Genomic DNA, 18,817 nt, shown 5'->3' on the forward strand with positions numbered 1-18,817 from the left:
CGACAGAATAAATGCATTTATCTTGCTAACTCCAAGTTTGCAACCCCGCTTGGTGCGCGACATTCCATCCCTGGATCTGTGACATGTTGCGTAACGATAGTGCTACTAGTACCAGTAGTGACGTCTGTTGACCCTGATTGTGGAAAGCATGAAAATTTTCACCCCAAGTTTAAACTGTAAATCTGGTCCAACGCTATAGTTTCCCCAACCATCGCCCAGGAACGGCTGGTTCGAGACTGGGTACGGTATACTACTGCGACAAGACTCTCATCAACTTAAAACGCCATCATAGAAAGTAACGACGACTCACACTGGCATATATGGCGATGTATTTCCGCAAAACGTCACAGGTGCAAGCCTATGCAAGCCCAGACCATCGAATCGTGCTCGTCCGCAGGGCAGCGAGCCTAAAATTGGCTCGCTTATCTGAAATCTGCAGTGTAGTCCTGATGAGCAGACATATAGCGATGCGGTTACTCTCTGAGATGAGCCTCGAAGCAAAGGAGCGACTGGATAGTGGCGTAGACTCGGCGTGGTGGTTTTGGACCGACGAATCACGATCGTTCAGTTGGATTGGTTCACGTGTTCTTTCGGCGATTAGATAACCACGTGCGAGTAGCTAGCTGTTATCTACGATAATCTCGATTCTCGAGTCATTTGCATCTGCTGCTTTTAAATACCAGTGAAATAGTTCCAACTGAGCTTAACCATACCTTGTTAGATGTCCAACTCCCAACCTACTACCATCCCTCCCGAGGCGCACGAGCAACTGGTCACGCCGTGGGATGTGCAGGGCTCAGTCTCCGCCGACGGCAAGCAACTTGCGATCGACTACGACAAGTTGATTATCCAATTCGGGACGCGCAGAGTTGATGCAGAACTTCTGGAGCGGTTCGAGAAATTGACAGGGCATAAGCCGCATCCGTTGTTGAGGCGGGGGATGTTTTTCTCGCATCGGTGAGTGCAATGCAGCTTAACTGCTGCGTCCCTTGCAATTCAGTTGATGTCATTGCGCTTTCATAGAGAATTTGACAAGATTTTGGATCGATATGAACAGGGAAAACCTTTCTTCTTGTACACGGGACGCGGCCCAAGTAGCGATAGCATGCACCTCGGGCATATGATACCATTCCTCTTTACCAAGTGAGTCATTTGCACAGCATATCCGTCATTGGCCTGACAATTTTTGGAGATGGTTGCAGGATGTCTTTGATGTCCCACTGGTTGTCCAACTAACAGGTGGGTATTTTAATCATCTCGATTTGATTACTTGCTAATCCAACGAACAGATGACGAGAAATTTTTGTTCAAGCACGAACTGAAAGCTGAGCAGACGCTACAGTTCTCGAAAAGCAACGCGAAAGACATCATCGCGGTGGGATTTGATATCAAGAAGACATTTATCTTTAGCGATTTCGAATACGTCGGTGGACCTTTTTACCGCAATGTCGTCAAAATATCAAGGCAAATATCATACAACCAATCAAAAGCCACATTCGGTTTCAACGACTCGTAAGTCTTATTCCTCCTTCATCCAGGATGGCCAGCATATTTTTTCAACAGGGATAACATCGGCAAAATCCATTTTTGTGCCGTTCAATCAGCCCCGTCCTTCTCGAACTCGTTCCCTCACATATTCGGCGAAGTTTCTAATATCCCTTGCCTCATCCCCTGCGCGATAGACCAGGACCCCTACTTCCGGCTTACGCGTGATGTCGCTCAGAAACTCAAGTACCCCAAACCATGCCTCATTCACTCTCGTTTTTTCCCTGCTCTTCAAGGACCTCAGACGAAGATGAGCGCGTCGGATGCGACCTCAAGTATATTCATGACCGATACCCCAAACCAGATCAAAAATAAGATCAATAAGCATGGTTTCTCTGGTGGTAGGGAGACGGAGGAGGAACACAGGAGACTTGGGGGTGATACGGATGTGGATGTTGCATATCAATATCTGGGCTTTTTCCTGGACGATGAGGAGGAACTTGCGAAGATAGGCGAGGTCTGTGGCTGCGGTTAATGTCTGCGGATCATGTCGCTGATGTCCGTGATCAGGATTACAGAGCAGGGCGTCTACTTACAGGACAGTTGAAAGCACGTTGCATTCAAATGTTGCAGGAGTTCGTGAAGGCCTTCCAAGAGGTCAGTGTCTCCCCTATGACCTCCAGGATTGTGTACTCACCCTTACACATAGCGGAAAGCCAAGATCACAGATGAGGATGTCAGCGCATTCATGGACTCAAACAGGAAAATAGACCCCAATTTCGGCAAGCGGTTACAGACATCATGACTCGAGTAAATTGTTGTACGAGGAAGTAGCATCCCTACAATACAATGTGTGTGCTACATGTTGCAGCAACACTGGGATATGTTAGCAAACACGTGGTGTTGCAGTGTAAACGAATCTGCCATTCCGTGTCATGATCATCGCGACAACTACACCTACTGACTATATATGAGATATCTGAGCACGATCCGGACCCGTGCCAACCGTGCATTGAGGTTGTAAGATGCACAGCTCATCCTGATCATCCTGTCAGGCTTTGACGATGGGAATTGTATTAGTGTTGTTGCCCTTCGTCCAGTGAAAAGGATACGTCTGGACCTGGCCATACTGCCATGCTGCAATGACATCCACCGTGGCCTTACCCCAGTTGAAGGATACATGATTCTCCTCGTCCGCAGGACCCTCGACAGATACGCAGGGGCTTCTCATTATGTGGCCTGATGAACCCCTGTGAGTGTCGAGTTGGTTCCAAGCTCGTAAGTAAATGATCCGGCTGACGACACTCGAAAGGCCAACTTGCACTGTGTGAGTTGCATGAATACTAATCTATTGACTTGTTCAAAGTGTTCTGGAAAGTGTGCGTTTTCGGTGATATTGAAGTCTTCGCGCCTGGATAGAATATAAATCAGCCCAAAAGATATCAAAACTATGCCTTGGGCATACTCAAGATGGAGGCGCTGCACTTCAACCATCAATGCTTCAGCAAATCAGCGATACGTGACCTGAACGTAGGACGTGCATGCTCGAGAGATAGTTCGTCGTCAACCTGACGGCATTGGATATGATCAAACATCACCATGGTTTCCTCGAGCGAGTTCTCGAGGTGGTACCAGAGGATATGGACACAAGCACAACACGAGGTTCAAAGCTTAACGCAGAGAAGAACCCGTGCACAGAATCCCGTCCACGACCATTTCGTGAGAGGAGCTTGCGGGAAGGTGTACTTCAAATATTGGATGATGTGGTGTGCATCAATTATCATATCCGGGACTTCGCCCGATCTGATTGCAGCAGTCAACCAGCGCTATTCTTTTTGGGACCATTTAATTATTGAAGCCGAGAACAAGATAATCCAAGAACCCCTTTCCAAATGTTGAGGACACACTTCTCTGTTTGCTGTCCGTCATCAGCCAGAACATGAACCCCAGAAGATCGTGCAACTTACCCGAGCCTTAGTCTCATTGATGACCACCAAACACGGGCCCGTCGGTGATACGAGAAATGATCAACAAGTATTAATGATAGAGTATACACACGCTGCTTGCTTGCATCACCGGTTCCTTGTCACCCTCACCATTTCCGGCTGTGTTTGTGACATTATCGTCCATGTTGTCGTCTGCGATGCTTCCATCATCATCATTCCCGTTGTGAGCACCCTAGAAGAACGGGCTGGCTGGCTTGCATCATGCGACACAAGCAGATCTACATCATCTCCGAGTCCTGTATGATAGATTTGTGGCTAGGTGAGCGCGTGGCTTGCTGGTACGCGGAAATTCCCAGCCGGGAACAGCACTAAGAATGGAGAACTGGCTGCTAGGGCGGTGGATGTAGTGTAGTGAAAGGCATGGTACTGCGGACGGAATGCCGAAATCAGTGAGAACAATGAAAACACACCCAACATACCCTGGAGGCACCGAAGCAGCAAGGCGCTCGATCAAGTCCGCCTTTCTCCCTCATACATTCAAGTCATACTCACGGCACGGCGCTCGCAGTTACTTTACGGGCGATAGTACGGTGTACGTATTCTCTGAGTGCAATAGTTTGACATCTGTTAGCGTAGCGTATAGAATGGAATACGTAAAAAAATCCAGCTCACCTCGTTGACGGGAAGAGTGAAGACTTCGTATGGGCCCAACTCTTCCTGTTAGCAAGCGCTCGTCAGGAAAGCACTCACCGCTTTATGCATGTGTGGGGGCTGAACGGGTCAATAACAGCATCGGAGCCAGTACTCGTGTCGACGGCTATCGGATGGGCGTCTATGACAAAGCTGAGATTCCCATGAACCGCGAACCTGGTGAATGATGGGGGAGGCGCTGGAGAAACAAGCTAGGTCACGTCTCGATCAACTTCGATTGAACCTAACGTTACATAACACTTAGTCTTTGTTTCTGCTCCACCGCTAGAGCATATCCCTGCTGAGCGCTGAGTACTCTACCTTCACTTTATTGCTGTACGGGGACACATTATTGAGTGCAAAAACGATCAGGTCACGGCTAACAGGCCTAACTGACTTCTTGCAGTGGACTTGTAAAATGACATTATGATCGGGCACGAATACTTAATATTATGCCACCGACGTCAGAACCCCGGCAAGCGATCACAGACGGCTTGTCTCGGAACTACCTTAGTCAGTGATACTTGTTCTACAAGAAAGTGAATCTCAATGTAAAGAATGTATGCTGGAGTCCTAGAAGATATAATGGGTGGTAAATATGATAACGAATAGGTGCGAGTCTGCTAACCTATGCCATGATCAACATGAACGGAAGCAAGCGTGCCAGACCCTCTTCAACCACGCGTTGGTCATTTTTAGCCCGTATAATCCACTAACAACTCCGCTCATGCCTTTGATGTCGGATTTGCCATTAGGTTTTGCACTGGTATCAGTGTCCTTCGTCCAATGGAAGGGTAATGACCGTATTTGGTCATATTGCCATGCAGCAATTGCATCTATAGCGGCCTGCCCCCAGTTGAAAGATTCATGGTCTTTATGGTCTTTAGGTCCGTCGACGAAGACACATAGTTTCTCGTTGTGCGGCTGGATGAACCCCTCCCGTACACCATTCCGGATGAGATCACGGAGAGGACTGTAGTAGGACAGAACATTGAGCAATATTACGGCTGCAAAATATGGTCTTGGTTGGCCAACATAATGATACTGAAGCAATGAAATATGTTTACGTTTGTTGTGAATGTTGATTTGGTTCCAAGCTATCACTTCAAGAATCTAGGGGCACGATAGGGTAAGTGTGAATTACGTTGAGCGAACGAGCCTCGTGTACCTCTTCAAAAGTGCCGTATCCTCCTGGCAACCCCACAAAAGCACCGGCACGCTTCGCCATCTCGATCTTGCGCTCGTGCATCGAGTCAACAACGATCTTAATGTAAAAACGAATTACAAAGATGGAAATGAAGAGGAACGGAAATCAATTAAACAATGTGGTATGGGCGTGCAAATTATTACTTACAGTTTCGATCTATGGAAAGTGTGCGCGTTGATGAGTCAGTTCTGTGTCGACATCATTGACGGAATCGCGTACATGTCTTCGCCGGTCCTCATTGAGAACTCCAGCAACAGATTCAGTCTTTACAACACCATTGCCCTTGTCTTTTTCGCCACCTGCAGCTTGGATGGCATATGGGATAATGCCAGTAACTTGACCGCCCTCTTCTATTACGGCACCTGAGACAACGCCCATAAGACCCATGTTACCACCACCATAGACAAGGGGTCGTTTTGCCTCTGCCAGAGCATGGCCCAATGCTGTTAAAAATACGACGCAAAACACGTGAGAGCAGTCGCGAGATTGAATGAAGAAGACATACATAGCGCAGCTAGCTGAAAAGCATTCTGCTTCCCGAGTGATGCAGCACAATAAACTGCCACAGCTGAAGAATTGGAGGGTGCAACCATAATTGACTGCTCTGGAAGGATTGTTGATGTTCGAGCGAGGGATTTGGGGTTGGAAGGATTATGCATGTCTGCACCTTTCAGCGAGCCTTTAAATAAATGTACGTACAGCGGACTCGAGGCAGATGGCGTTCCTGCCACGTGGCAGAGAGTTCCGCCTACAACACTAGCCTCGGCTTTTGTTCGACGTCTTTCGGTGGGAGACTCTAACACAAGAGCTGTACGTTTACCACTGCGCGTGTCCTTGGCTGAGGAGGAGTCGGGGGTGTCACAGTCGGACACCGGGGAACCGATGGGCCAGTGTGTTACAACTCGCGATATGTGCAAGTCTCACGATTTATGAGTTGTGCCATCCAAACTTCGTAAGGTGTTGTTGGCAGAATGACAGAAAAGTGGCTCCGGCTATTGCTGGTAGTATTTTTAGGTCAGATCGGCAAAATTCGAAGTCACTTAGCATATATTTTTTAAACTTATAATTTTGAGAATTCTAGACAAATTTAAACCTTTTTAAACTTTCACAATACACCCTCTAGTTGACACTCACCTAACCGAATCATTACACACCAAAGTTGCAAGTTGCAGTCCGCCAACAATTGTCGCCCTGATTTTTACTTTTAGAATTTGGCTGCCCCATGCATTTACATAACACATAACGTCACAGCTAGCACTAACACCAGAATTTCAATTGGTCGCACCGTTGGGCGGCAGAAACTCAAGTCCCTGTCAACCGGTTATGCCTTGCCTACGGCGGAGATGTGATTACGACAATAGCATGATGGGTATCGACTTCCTGCTGGTGGCAGAGCAGACGGCCCTTAAAGCATGGTGGAAAAACTTTCCAATTGATCCAGGTGACATTCTTGCAGGTTCGGAGAGTATTGCGCCCGACGACATTGCCGTTGAATTTGCGGCTCTTGGGGAGTTGAAAAGGACCGAAGACTCGGACAATCAATCTTCAGAGCATCGTCGAAGTCGAAGCGCTGGAGGGAAATGGTTTTGACTTGGATCGGGGCGAACAAGATAACAAAAGATGTTCAACTGAGGTGGTTCAAGTTAATATTAATGATGAGGACGAATAGGACGAGGCGATATTGTCATTAATTATCATTTCATACACATGATAGTCTACATAGTGAGAACCCCAGTCTCGGGGTGTGTAAGCCCAGATTTAGCCAATAAGCCTGAAGAGTTTGGTCACAGGAAGCTGTAGTTTCCAATTGCTACCCATCCTGTCCCTAGCTGCTACGTGGACACTGGAGACGGTAGGCAGCATAATTAATCTGAGACACTAGGGTGGCAGAAAGATAATCGGTAATCTATGATTAGATAACGTAGCACTGCCACACTGCTAAGCTGGGGGTCAGGCTACCCATACCGCCCGACCCATGATTCACTGGCACCTGCTCACGTTGCACCCTAGACCATAATCGGCTATCTGAGTCCTGACGGCGTGGGCACTATAGGGCACAACGAGGCGACCCGGAACCTGCAAGGCTGCAACGAGCAATTTGTTACATAAAATATGATTTTTCGGTCCCCGTGCTTTGGGGAGTCATGATCTGACCACTTAGAGACTCATCACAAGCTTGAGCTTAAGCTTGCCGACAAATAGTTTCGTTCAAGGTCTGATCAGTGACTAGTGCCAACCACCACAAAGTCGATGTTGTGTATTGAAGATCACCGACTCGGAATCACCGTGATCATTACCGTCGTTCATGTCAACGTTGAATCTATCCATATCCGAGGGCTAGTCGCACAGCTTCGAGGTTGCCAGCTGGCTCGAGGTGAACACGTTGAAAACGTGAAATCCGCCCACCAGCCCATGATGATCCTAGCAGAGCTTATCGGTGCCGCCATAGTCGAGCACTGCAAGTTGTCTAGTCGATAGCGTATAGAGGTGATTAGGAGGTAAATTTGAGGTAAATCATAGATTTCATGATATCTCAAGGCATATAGTCATGCAGAGGTCCTATACTTCCGCGTTTCACGCCCAACCTTCCTCGCACTTTCTCCCTCTGAAATTACATTCTACAAGTAACGGGACAATACTTTGTCCTGTCGGGTCTTCGTAGAAATCCATGAGTACCCAACCCCTGATCCGCGGTCCAGTATCTACATCATTCTCTCCTCGTTCGTCGAACTGATCAATGAGCCATTTGCCGACTCGAGCATTAACGCCTTCAAATCCAATTCCCCATTGCGGCCATCCGAGGCCGCGAGCGAATATGGGAGGGAACGCTAATGGTAATGACAATGCAGAAAGAAAGGATATTGATAGGGTCGGGGGAGAAGAATCACAGGAAGCGACGAGGATATTAGTTGAAAGAGCAACTTTCTCGGGAATAGAAAGGAAGGAGGGGATCGTGTACCTGTGGTGATAGTCAAGATCATGATTAGCCAGGCGATCCGAGAATCCCCATACATACCAGTCGTGAGTCTGGACCAGGACGTCCTGACAGTTCCAAGTGAAGCCGTGCCTGTCATTATCAGGCCAGATAGACGGATGGATTCCAATAGCTGCATTGTCCCAGCCGTGACCATCTGTGCCGAAACGGCTGAACATTACAACCTTGCCTCTTACCTCACCCAGAGTTGGTAGTCGATTTTCCAAATACCACATGCCCAAGCCCCCTGGGGAGGTAACAATCTCTTGGTGTACAAGCTTGCTGAAACGTTCCGTATCAGAATCCTCCTGCTTGATTGACATCACTATGGTCTCGCGCGAGGTCGAGGGCGTTGTGAGGAACGTGTATACCGTTGATAAGATTTCCGCAAACAGGGTACGTTCCGGGTATATTCCATGGTATGAAATGAGGTGGGAATCAACGATTGCCAAGCGTATGTCGAGAACTCGAATGCCAGCGTTAAGTTGTCTCTCAAGAGAGGTGCTTGGTGATTGGCATTGGGCGATAGGCCATCCATAAAATGCCATTCTATCATCATCGTCATAGCAGCATTCACTCGCACATACAAGTCAAGACATACGTGTCATGAGTTCCTAATATGTTTGGTTAGGTGAGTACTGAGATCACGAATAGCAATTTTACCTGGAAGCGTTAAAGATGATAGAGGAACAGCATCGGGGATGAGAGACAAGAAACAGGATGTATCGCGTCGAGGGAAAATAAGCAAACAATAATGTTTGCGAGACAACTGAAAGCATATGGATTCAGGCGGGCCAGTATTTTCTGCACTATTCTCTCACCTTATGACGATACACCACCCATTCTGAATCTGCTGGGACTTTGACAAGCTTCCACTTCGCTGCAGCGCCGACATCGAGACGCATAGTGACAGAGACGGGGGTTATAGGACTCGCCTCGTGTTCCTTCGTCGCATTATCCCATTTATGTCGAGATACCTTGAGAAGAGAGCATTTTCGGGAGAATGATACGCTCTTGGAATGGGCTCGGACGAGGAGAACGTGGTCTTCCTGTGCCGTGCCTCTGAGGGTACAATGTAAATCGTCCTGTGTCTGATTTGAGATTGTGACGTGCATACGTATTAGTGGAGAACACGAACTGTCTATCTGTTCGCAACCGTGTACAACGTTCGGCTCCCATGCTGCATAGCGTTGTGGCACCTCACGTGATCTGCAACGTGCAGAGCAACCGGCGGTCAGGGACTCGGAAGCTGGCATGTCACGGATTTTGATTCGAGTACTTAAACGAGTACGACTCAATTGGCAATTTCTCAAGAAACGGTCCTAATATTATATAGATATAAACATCGGGTCTTCGATACAACGTTTTCGAGTAGCAGTGTCAAAAGCACTTTGAGCGTACTTATCAGGGCTATTGTGATTCTCGCCCATCTTTCTCCTCGCATGCCTCGCGCCATTTCTTGCCCTTGTAAAAGACAGTCAGTGTCAGGATTTCCATTATTACCATAATGCCGCCCCAGATGGTGTACAAACCACCGTCGCCAATGGCAACCTAACAACAAAGTTTAAACAACTGTATACAGTTCAGCTAAATAAGATTGGACACACCTGAATCGGAATAGCCACTTCGATGGCAACGAAAGCAAAGACACATCGAAACACGCTATTTGTGGCAACAATCGTTGACGAACGGCCGGGGTTAGCATCTACAATGTATGCTAGCGTGCTTGCGTATATCCATCTAGAAAAATAACAAATAAAAAACACGTCAGTCAAGTTCTTGCAAAATTTATATGAGCGTACGTCGAGAGGAATCCAGCGAGATAGAGCATAAGGCAGATTGCTGCGATATGAACGTGCTTTTCGCAAACCCATGCGTATCCAATTATAGCCAGTGGCAAAAACCCCATTGCGGGTCGGGTGCTGGCCAATCGCATCTGAATTGTTATATTAGGATGCCTGTCGCATAGGCTTAGCCATAGGAACATTATCAACCTCGGGGTAGCTGTTGCCTCCATTCTCTTGCTTCAACTTAGCAATTGTTCGGTCAGACCAGCGGCCGCCAAGTAAGGACCCACATATAGAGCCTTCGACGCTAGTCAATCATTGTCAATCCAACAAATAAGATCCTACCCGTTCCAGACGAAAGTAGAACTAGACCGATCTGGAGAGCGTTGTAGCCATAGTATTCGGACAACGTTCTCGAACAGGTATATGAAATGCTGTAGCTGAAAGCGAATATCAAACCTAGACATATATATGGCTCGTCGGGTGATGCACATGATGGTTCGGAAGACACTTACCGGAAGCAAACAATATTACGAGATTATTTACGCGTGTAAGAATTTTCCGAAGTGGAGGAAACGGATTGACATCTGCGAGCGACACATCGACATCTTCCATACTTGAAGCATGTGCAACGGTGTGACTATTCGCCTCCCCTATTTGCTGCGGAGAGGCTATGCCTTCTAGCGTAGGTTGTGCGGGCTTGTCCGTGACAGAAAAGGCGTGACTGGATTTGTCCAAGTGTTGGTGTTGTAGCTCCCCTTCCTTTGCCCGTACTTGCAGAACGTTCTGATACGTCAGACTACGTTCCTTCCTGAACGTATCTTTGAATATGAAAATCAGAGCAAGGAGAACAACTCCGGCGCAAATAGTGATGAACCAGAAGACCGAACGCCAACCCAAGCTTTGTGTCAGCACGCCACCCAATATCGGGCCCAACGCAGGCCCCATGAGAGGAGCAGAATAGTATATCCCCATTTTAGTGCCTCGCTCATGGGGTTCGTAGATATCTGCTAGTGTGGCTGCGGCAATTGACATGAGTGCGCTCGAGCTGATTATTGTAAGCAGTGGCTCTGAGAGTCAATGTAACTTGCTTACCCGATAGCTTGAAGGGCTCTCATTCCAATCACCAGACCAATGGTTTTGGACGATGCAACCATAGCGGAGGCGACCAGAAACAATGCTACAGATGACACATAGACAAACTTAGATGGAAGAATATCAGCAGTTTATTGTTATGAGACAGAGCGCTCGACGAACCTTACGTCCTTTGATTTCGCTAATGGCGCTCCATATAAGTCCGGGGAGTCCCTGAACAAGAATAAAAATTGATAATGTCCAACTTATTTCCGATGTAGACGCTTGTAAGTCACTCTGAATTTGGGCATTTGCAGCTGGGCGCAAGTTGTTTCAGTCTTCTGACCACCTGGGGAAGGAATGGCCATACGATTCTGTATGCTGACAGCCAACCCTGCAATCATGGAGCCAGCCGAGACAATGATTAGAATAGCAGTCTATGACCGACAAGTCAGCCTTTTTTTTCAGAGTGTGAATGACTGCCACCTACCTTGTGGGCATTGCTCCATCTCAAAGGATCATCTTCCACAGTGACGTGTTCGATGTCTGTCTTGATTTCATGGTAGAAAGCAACGACTGGGCTTCCAACTTCAACTGCAATGTGAGGAGAATTTTGTACATGTCCGGTACCTTCCTCACAGACCATTGCATGAGCAGAATGCATGGTAAGCTGAGGGTTTAGCGAGTAACACCGACAAATACATGAAGCGCAAGCTTTTATATGAATCAAGTGAGGGCTCAGGCCTCGGCCCCAGGGAATCAAATGGTGGTGTGTGCTAATGATGGATGACGGTGCACACTAACGGGCTGACTGAAACATTTCCAAGGTGGTGCTGGAGCACATGGTATTGGTTCGGCATGAAAAGTGAAGACGCTAAAACCATCCATGGCAACAGATAATTGTGTGGGTGTAGTGTTTCGTCGGTCGTGAGCGGTCTGAGATCTGAGCCCCGTTGGTGGTAAATGCATTAACCAACTCGGTACGGAACTGAAGGTTATTCGCTTCAATTTCGAAGCACGGAAAAGAAGTTCTATTGACGCTTACGAGACGGGCCGCACAACCCCATTAGGAAACAGACCAAATATTGAGGCGCAGCTGTCGGGGTAAATATTACTAAAAGTCCTTATCTACTCAGTGAACACGATATATCGACGAAGATTTTGAGACACAAATGGGTAGGTCGAGCAACAGAGAAAGTTTAGTCATGAGCACGGCGTTTGCTACGCAGATGAATTTCGCGTATGTGGCGGACAAGACAATCTCTCCTCATGAGCTTGCCACATCCGTTCCAGGAGCAGTAAATGCGACGATGCGAGAATCCTCCAACATGCTTCCGCATATGAACGACGAGGGTATTAGCAGACACGATATCATTGCAGAGGTCAGTTGCCTGTGACCACCCGCAGCGATCTCGTGGCAGCAATGTCGACACACCGGCTGGTATATCCATAAGATGAAACGTTGGATGAGCCGACGGCCTCGAGATAACCTGTCGAGCAATGGGGTGCAATGATCGTGGGGTGGAAGGATCCGCAAGAGCTTGTTCTCGAGCGACTTGCGACGCCTTTCGGCTGTGGGGTTCCTACATCATAACGGAAGCGTAGGTCATGGGACAGTGAATACAAGCGATGATTACTCACAGCAGAACGATCGCAGCGCGCATAGCTTGTATTACAGGTTCTTCCATGCCTAGTGATTTGACGCCGTCAGATAGGGCGGCTTACAAGAAAATACCATTATACACTGGCGCAATTATAATTCGACGAAAGTGTGCTGGAGACATGAGGGCAGTGGCAATTTCGAAGTTCGCGCTAAAAAAGAACTTGTAAGAACAGTAGCGGACCGGGTAAAATTGACTGACTAGTTTAGAGTTTGCCCTGTTTCATCCGATTTATTGAGAGGGGGTTCAGCGCCACCAGTCGAGTAGGAGAAAACTATCGAACATGATGGTTCTCTGTGAAATGGTATTGCGGGGATGGTCAGCAGTTCGTTGCGCATGTTTGCAGTCAGGCAAGGAATATAAAAATTTAAAGGAGACTGCAAATATTCGTCAATTTATACACGAAGATGGCACTGTCGCTGGAGAGTCTATCCTGCCAACCACGAAGTGACTTGCAAAGTTAAGTCGTCAGGACCTTCTAAATCATAAACGGAGATTAACAGGCGTACAGATGAGGGTAGCTGTGACACAATTGATAAAAACTCTGATTCACAAACTGGTAATAACCAGTGATTGGGACCTGGGTGAAGGTGCGGTCGAACAGGAGAGTTTGAGACGCTATATTGCTGGTACATGGCAAGCGGTAGGAAAGGTACGGTATCCGATCAGAACGAGTTTGAAGAGTAAAACACCATTCCGGCAATGCTATGTTTGTGTGGGGGTTCAACACCATCTAGATAAGCGTTGCCCTTATTCGCGGCGTTTTAAGCGGGAAATGAGCATGATACAATTTGAATCACTATGATCACTGATTACACCAAGGGACCAAAGTCCCTCGTGTTGTGGGGCCAGCCGCCAGGACGGAATAAAGTATACGGCTATCCGTTGAGGCTATTCTTCCAATGGCCACCGGATCTTTGAATATCGAAGACCAAGCCCTGCAGATAGTGTCATAGTAGTAGTAACCGATTGATCATTGGGCACGCGGAAGACATATGGAAGACATAAGGTGAATAGCCTTAGGAAAAAGTATCCAACTGACAAAAATGACCATTACGTAAAGGCTCTTAAAGGTGTTTTTCTCCTTTTTTGCACTAAACGCACTTCAAGTTAGACTCCGTGAACCAGGAAGTCGTTACATACTTTGACAAGCGACCATCATCATGGCCAACACCACCGTCAAGGGTGCAATTGCAATCCATGGCCAGAACCCTCAGGCGAATATTTGCGGTACACTTTTTCATGATTAGCTGAAAATTGTATAGTTTCTAGTCGAGACTGTTATCCGCAATCGAATATGGGAATCAAATTATTGGAAGGAGCATTGCTTCGCTTTGACTGGTGCGTCTGCCGCGTTTTCTAAGACATTCGGTTCACCCTTTTTCAATATAGCGGAGTCTCTTATCGACCAAGCAATCGCGCTTAGGTGCATTGGGGGTGTTTATGGCAATCAGCGCCCTACAGAGTTCATGTGCTTGCTCCTGAAATTACTTCAGCTTCAACCGGAAAAGGAGATATTGATAGAATATCTACAGGCAGACGAGTTCAAGTGAGCATTATCATGTGCCGCCCGTTGATTGCTGATGCAGGTACTTAGATATATGAGGGCATTAGCCGCCATGTACATACGAATGACCTTCAGTGCAGTGGAGGTGTATGAGCTTCTTGAACCATTAATGAAGGACTACAGAAAGCTCCGATACCGCGACACAGGTGTGTTGATCTTTTTTTTCTCCGTTGGTACACGTCTTACAGCCTGACAGCAGGGTATTCACTAATTCATTTTGACGAATTCGTACATTCGCTTCTCACTGAAGAACGAGCCTGTGACATCATTCTTCCCCGTATAGCCAAGCGTTCGATACTTGAAGAGAATGGCGAGATTGGCCCTCGGAAAAGTCGCTTGCTCGATGCTATGGAGGGCAAGAGTGAACATGGTAGTGACAGGAGTCGTAATTCCAGTCGAAGTAGGAGCCGCAGTAAGAGCCCATACCGGTCACGGAGCCCCAGCGCTAGTAGAAGCAGAAGTCGATCTCCATCAGAGAACGGTCGGTACGTATCGCGGAGTCCCTCTCGTTCTCGCAGTGGAAGTATATCTTCAGATAGGATGAACATTGAGCCCATGAGTGTATCATAATCTACCTAGCACGTCTACATCTTTTTGACACCCTTAGTATCGAAAGTCTGGTCCTTGAAAGAAAGTAACTGTTTAGACAATTCCTTCCATCGCTCCTCCACTTTTGGGTTTTTCGCAATAGCTTCAGGAGAAAGATATCCTCGGTTGTGCCAGTTAGTGTACCACACTTGAAGACGTGACTTTCAGAAATAATCAAAGTCGAGGGAGGGAGAGGCTCACGAATGTCCGTGCGACGAGTTGGTGCTGCTGAAATACGATCTTCACGGCTCTTGACACAATCACGAAGAGCCAATGGGTTGTAATATTGGCAGAACACACTTCCTCCAATAGATTCGACCGCTTTGATGGCACTTTGAGATGCACGAGAAGGTGTAATGTGAATAGGCGTTTTCAAACATGGAGCATTCTAAATGAAAATGAGTTGTACTAGGAGGATGCCTGAGAGTAGAAACATACGTCGCCCAGAAGTTTGATTCCATCGTGTACATTATGAATACATCCGCTCAACAGCAATTCACGGGCTGTAATGGGGTTCTCAGGCGATGATTGTAGTCGACCTTGGTCAATCCAAAACTGTATCCGGTCCAGGTTAACAGGCGCGTACACCTTCCGGTTGCTTGACGGACCTGTCAGATGGTTATGAAACTAGCTAAAAGAGAGCACTGACGGATTTACAAAGCCCTTCTTTGGGAACCTCTTCGTAATCGGTGTCTGACCACCCTCGAATCCAGCTTTTGGTTTGCCATTACCTGCGCGAGCCTTTTGGCCCTTGTGACCTCGTCCGGACGTTCCTCCGCGACCAGAGCCTTGACCTCTACCAAGGCGTTTTTGCTGCCAAATAAAGTATTAGAAAATGTTGCATCAGAAACGATGACAATGCCAACCGCGTGCTGTGAGTTTGGTCCTGGCGAAAGATTCGAAAGCGTTATTCGAGCCGTCTTTGAGCGGAACACAGACGACATGTGCGCTAAAAGTAGAAGTCTAAGTAGTGAGTTGTCACTTCAAAATTCGACTCCCACGATTAGTTAGACGCAAAGTCGTCCCGTCCCGTCGTTCCTGTCTCCCCAAACGAACTTCAAATTTTAGTAAGGGACTGCTCAGTGCTAACACCATTTTTACTTTTCCCGACTGCCTAATATAAGCGGGAGAGGGTTCTGTCTGCAGCAAACGCACCACAGTAGAGATCATCAGTCCACCTAGTAAGGGAACTCATTGTCAATATATCTCAACTAGTTCACAGGTGATTGTTTGCATTTCTAGTAGTGACAAATTGAGCTGATCTCAACTCATTCCAGACGCTTGAGGAAGCATCCTCGGACCTCCAGCATGCGCCATCTCACCGAGTCAGGGACGTCGGTTTCTATGTTCTATCGAATTCAGAACGAAATCAATCCATCTTATCAGTTATTAATTACATCAATGCGAGTCTCGGATACCCTGGAACTTTGCCAGGTTCTGCAGGTTCTGCTACTTCTGCCGTTGATCAGGCACAACCAGTTTTGCCAGACCGGTTGGCTAAACTCCGTGGTCGTGCCAACAACATTAGAAAAATGATGGTAGCGGGCTTTGCCACGTAAGCTGGCTCCATAATTTATATCCAACTGACACGCTGTAGATAACAGCCTTCGACGGTGGAAATATTTTACTTCTGTCTCAGAAATGACAACTCTCAAACCAATAATCACGATCTGCGGGACTACGGGCGTCGGAAAGTCCAATCTGGCCATTGAGTTGGCTCTAAAGCTTGCTCAAGGAACACATGGGTGGAGAGGCGCGAGGATCATCAACGCTGACTCAATGCAAGTATACACCGGAATGGACGTAATCACAAACAAAGTCCCAGTCGCAGAAAGAATGGGGGTCGAGCACCTTCTCATGGACTTCAAGCAGCCTGGGGAGCAGTACGTAGTGGGCCAATGGCTCCAAGACGCTATTAAGTTGGTAAATACTTTATTTATCTCCCCTGTCGCTTTGCTCCCAACTTAATTGTAGATTGACGAGACGCATCGTATGGATAAGATTCCGATTATTGTTGGCGGTACATCCTATTGGATCCAACATCTCATATTTCCGAATCGGTTGCCCACAGTAGCGCAATCTTTATCGGATTCCGTTGCACAGTCTATTGCCAATTTACCTCCCGACCTCCTTGAGCTATTCAATGCTCTTCCAGAGCAGACCCCATCTGCAGCATCTCACCCTGAGGATGCATTGTTGTTGCACAAACTTCTTACTGCGCTCGACGAACCAGTCGCTCAGCGATGGCATTGGAGAGATACACGCAAAGTCATGGGAAGCCTTCGTGTAATTAAAGACACTGGGAAGGCCCCAAGCGAAATTATTCTCGAGCAGTCTAAAATAGCGTTGGTTCCAAGGTTTGAATTTCCCTATCAGCGGTGGAGTATTTTCACCGAACCAGTAACAGGTACCGAACACTGTGTTTCTGGGTCTATGCCGAGCCTTCTATCTTGAATGAGCGCTTGGATGCAAGGGTAGATAATATGATCAAGGTTAAGAAGGTCTTAATTGATTGACTGCATACTAAAAGGCTCGTTCAGGAAGGGCTATTGGATGAAATCAAAGCACTCCGGGCGATCGCTTCCTCCTCCACAAGTAGTTCGCCTGATGCAGTCGTCACAGAGCCATCTGACAAATCAGCTGTGCAACAGACTGATTATACTGTTGGCATCTACCAGTCTATTGGTGAATTTTGTTGACTGTTTTCTGCAAAAAATATCCAACTTATGATACCTAGGATATAAAGAGTTTCATGATTATCTCACTTCTCCAGAGCCCTCCGAGAAGCTTTTTGCATCCGCTGTGGAGCAAATGAAGTACGGAACAAGGCAATATGCGAAACGTCAGATACGGTGGTTAAGGAACAAGCTTCTTCCTGCTATCTATAGCGCAAATGACGGTACAGATCATGCAACAGCCCTCCTCCCAGTTTACCTTTTAGATGCCACTGGTGAGTCGACTGTGTTCGCATTTCAAATTCTAGGCGGTGTGATTTATTCCCTACAGAACTCGGCGACCAGTGGAAATCTTGTGTTCTCAGCCAAGGTGAACGTATTATGGAAGGTATATACTTTCTATTTACTTCGCGCTTGCACTGATGGATTCTGACAGCTTTCCTTGGCAATGAGACATTACTCGATCCTCTATCATTATCTGAAAGGGCACGAGAGATGTTGACAATCGACGTCAAGCCCACGAGGTATGTCAATCATATTCTAGCATCCTTGTTATCTTACCCAACAACTCGGTAGTCCTACAGAAGTATTGCGGGCGCGTAAGAAGGTCGTATGCCCTGCGTGTACCCTTGATCCGTCGCAGCCCTTCATGGTCGAAGATGGCTCTCAGTGGGAAGCCCACCGACGCTCCCGTGCGCATAGAAAATATGCTGCGAGAGATAAGAAAATGCATGGACGACCGGCCAAGCGGCGCGCTACCGTCCATAGCGACATTCCCAGCAAGGTTGACGCTGAAGATCAGCAAGATCAGCAAGGCTCCATCGTATAGATGAGGTCTACTTCTTATACACAGTTCGTCATTCCTTCTAGCATTCATTTACCATTTTTGAATGTCGGCTTTGGGAACATTTTTCGTTTCATGCAGTTATGCTCCCGGTAGTTCCTGTTTGCTTATTTATCCCACGCAATGAACTTCGGAGGAGGCGGGCTAATTTTCCTCCTGCGCCAGGGTTATTATCGATGAGTTCGTCCAGAACGACTTACATCACGTATCCACGATGTACTGATACTATGAGGACATCGGAGCAGGCTCCCTGTCTTGTTTTCCTGAAACATTTTCTCGTTTAGTTTTATCTGGAGCCATGTTGGGTACAGGAAGCCAA

At 47.3% G+C, this 18,817-nt stretch overlaps 8 protein-coding genes across 8 annotated transcripts; 3 read left to right on the plus strand and 5 right to left on the minus strand.

Annotated features, from left to right (window-relative positions):
- The first annotated feature begins 665 nt into the window (after nt 1-665).
- Nucleotides 666-2,428, plus strand: F5147DRAFT_676147 (tryptophanyl-tRNA synthetase). The gene is made up of 7 exons (XM_041435995.1): nt 666-957; nt 1,024-1,143; nt 1,193-1,239; nt 1,290-1,512; nt 1,564-2,002; nt 2,056-2,142; nt 2,195-2,428. Exons 1-7 carry the CDS (start codon nt 722-724, stop codon nt 2,288-2,290), a joined length of 1,248 nt encoding a protein of 415 aa, XP_041296786.1. The 5' UTR covers nt 666-721; the 3' UTR covers nt 2,291-2,428.
- A 2,332-nt stretch (nt 2,429-4,760) lies between these two features.
- On the minus strand, nt 4,761-5,921 carry F5147DRAFT_569756 (uncharacterized protein; the record flags this gene model as incomplete). Its single annotated transcript, XM_041430964.1, has 5 exons — nt 4,761-5,128; nt 5,189-5,234; nt 5,290-5,385; nt 5,548-5,771; nt 5,834-5,921. The coding sequence occupies 5 exons, from the start codon at nt 5,919-5,921 to the stop codon at nt 4,761-4,763; spliced, it is 822 nt and encodes a 273-aa protein (XP_041296787.1).
- A 1,981-nt stretch (nt 5,922-7,902) lies between these two features.
- F5147DRAFT_569313 (PLC-like phosphodiesterase) lies at nt 7,903-9,207 on the minus strand (the record flags this gene model as incomplete). The annotated part of the gene is made up of 5 exons (XM_041430949.1): nt 7,903-8,287; nt 8,345-8,851; nt 8,904-8,916; nt 8,966-9,071; nt 9,124-9,207. 5 exons carry the CDS (start codon nt 9,205-9,207, stop codon nt 7,903-7,905), a joined length of 1,095 nt encoding a protein of 364 aa, XP_041296788.1.
- A 389-nt stretch (nt 9,208-9,596) lies between these two features.
- Nucleotides 9,597-12,169, minus strand: F5147DRAFT_676168 (vacuolar DHA amino acid exporter). The gene is made up of 10 exons (XM_041435996.1): nt 11,654-12,169; nt 11,534-11,600; nt 11,347-11,480; nt 11,185-11,291; nt 10,605-11,137; nt 10,435-10,548; nt 10,297-10,388; nt 10,105-10,238; nt 9,910-10,042; nt 9,597-9,853 (listed from the first exon to the last, which is right to left on the minus strand). Exons 1-10 carry the CDS (start codon nt 11,825-11,827, stop codon nt 9,713-9,715), a joined length of 1,629 nt encoding a protein of 542 aa, XP_041296789.1. The 5' UTR covers nt 11,828-12,169; the 3' UTR covers nt 9,597-9,712.
- Nucleotides 12,170-12,252: 83 nt separating this feature from the next.
- On the minus strand, nt 12,253-13,467 carry F5147DRAFT_409460 (uncharacterized protein). The gene is made up of 5 exons (XM_041429653.1): nt 13,334-13,467; nt 13,026-13,275; nt 12,907-12,975; nt 12,805-12,853; nt 12,253-12,746 (listed from the first exon to the last, which is right to left on the minus strand). Exons 2-5 carry the CDS (start codon nt 13,160-13,162, stop codon nt 12,363-12,365), a joined length of 639 nt encoding a protein of 212 aa, XP_041296790.1. The 5' UTR covers nt 13,163-13,275; nt 13,334-13,467; the 3' UTR covers nt 12,253-12,362.
- A 465-nt stretch (nt 13,468-13,932) lies between these two features.
- Nucleotides 13,933-15,137, plus strand: F5147DRAFT_409524 (PRP38 family-domain-containing protein). The gene is made up of 5 exons (XM_041429654.1): nt 13,933-14,041; nt 14,090-14,165; nt 14,217-14,373; nt 14,422-14,537; nt 14,588-15,137. The coding sequence occupies exons 1-5, from the start codon at nt 13,988-13,990 to the stop codon at nt 14,959-14,961; spliced, it is 777 nt and encodes a 258-aa protein (XP_041296791.1). The 5' UTR covers nt 13,933-13,987; the 3' UTR covers nt 14,962-15,137.
- Nucleotides 14,976-15,923, minus strand: F5147DRAFT_569796 (ribosomal protein L15; the record flags this gene model as incomplete). The annotated part of the gene is made up of 5 exons (XM_041430967.1): nt 14,976-15,127; nt 15,181-15,367; nt 15,418-15,577; nt 15,629-15,792; nt 15,846-15,923. The coding sequence occupies 5 exons, from the start codon at nt 15,921-15,923 to the stop codon at nt 14,976-14,978; spliced, it is 741 nt and encodes a 246-aa protein (XP_041296792.1).
- Nucleotides 15,924-16,620: 697 nt separating this feature from the next.
- Nucleotides 16,621-18,483, plus strand: F5147DRAFT_569693 (tRNA isopentenyltransferase; the record flags this gene model as incomplete). Its single annotated transcript, XM_041430960.1, has 8 exons — nt 16,621-16,902; nt 16,954-17,336; nt 17,387-17,471; nt 17,520-17,664; nt 17,717-17,929; nt 17,986-18,042; nt 18,091-18,178; nt 18,231-18,483. The coding sequence occupies 8 exons, from the start codon at nt 16,621-16,623 to the stop codon at nt 18,481-18,483; spliced, it is 1,506 nt and encodes a 501-aa protein (XP_041296793.1).
- Nucleotides 18,484-18,817: the final 334 nt, after the last annotated feature.

Source organism: Suillus discolor (genome assembly GCF_016758755.1).
Source record: "Suillus discolor strain FC423 chromosome Unknown F5147scaffold_8, whole genome shotgun sequence".
Lineage (NCBI taxonomy): Eukaryota > Fungi > Basidiomycota > Agaricomycetes > Boletales > Suillaceae > Suillus > Suillus discolor.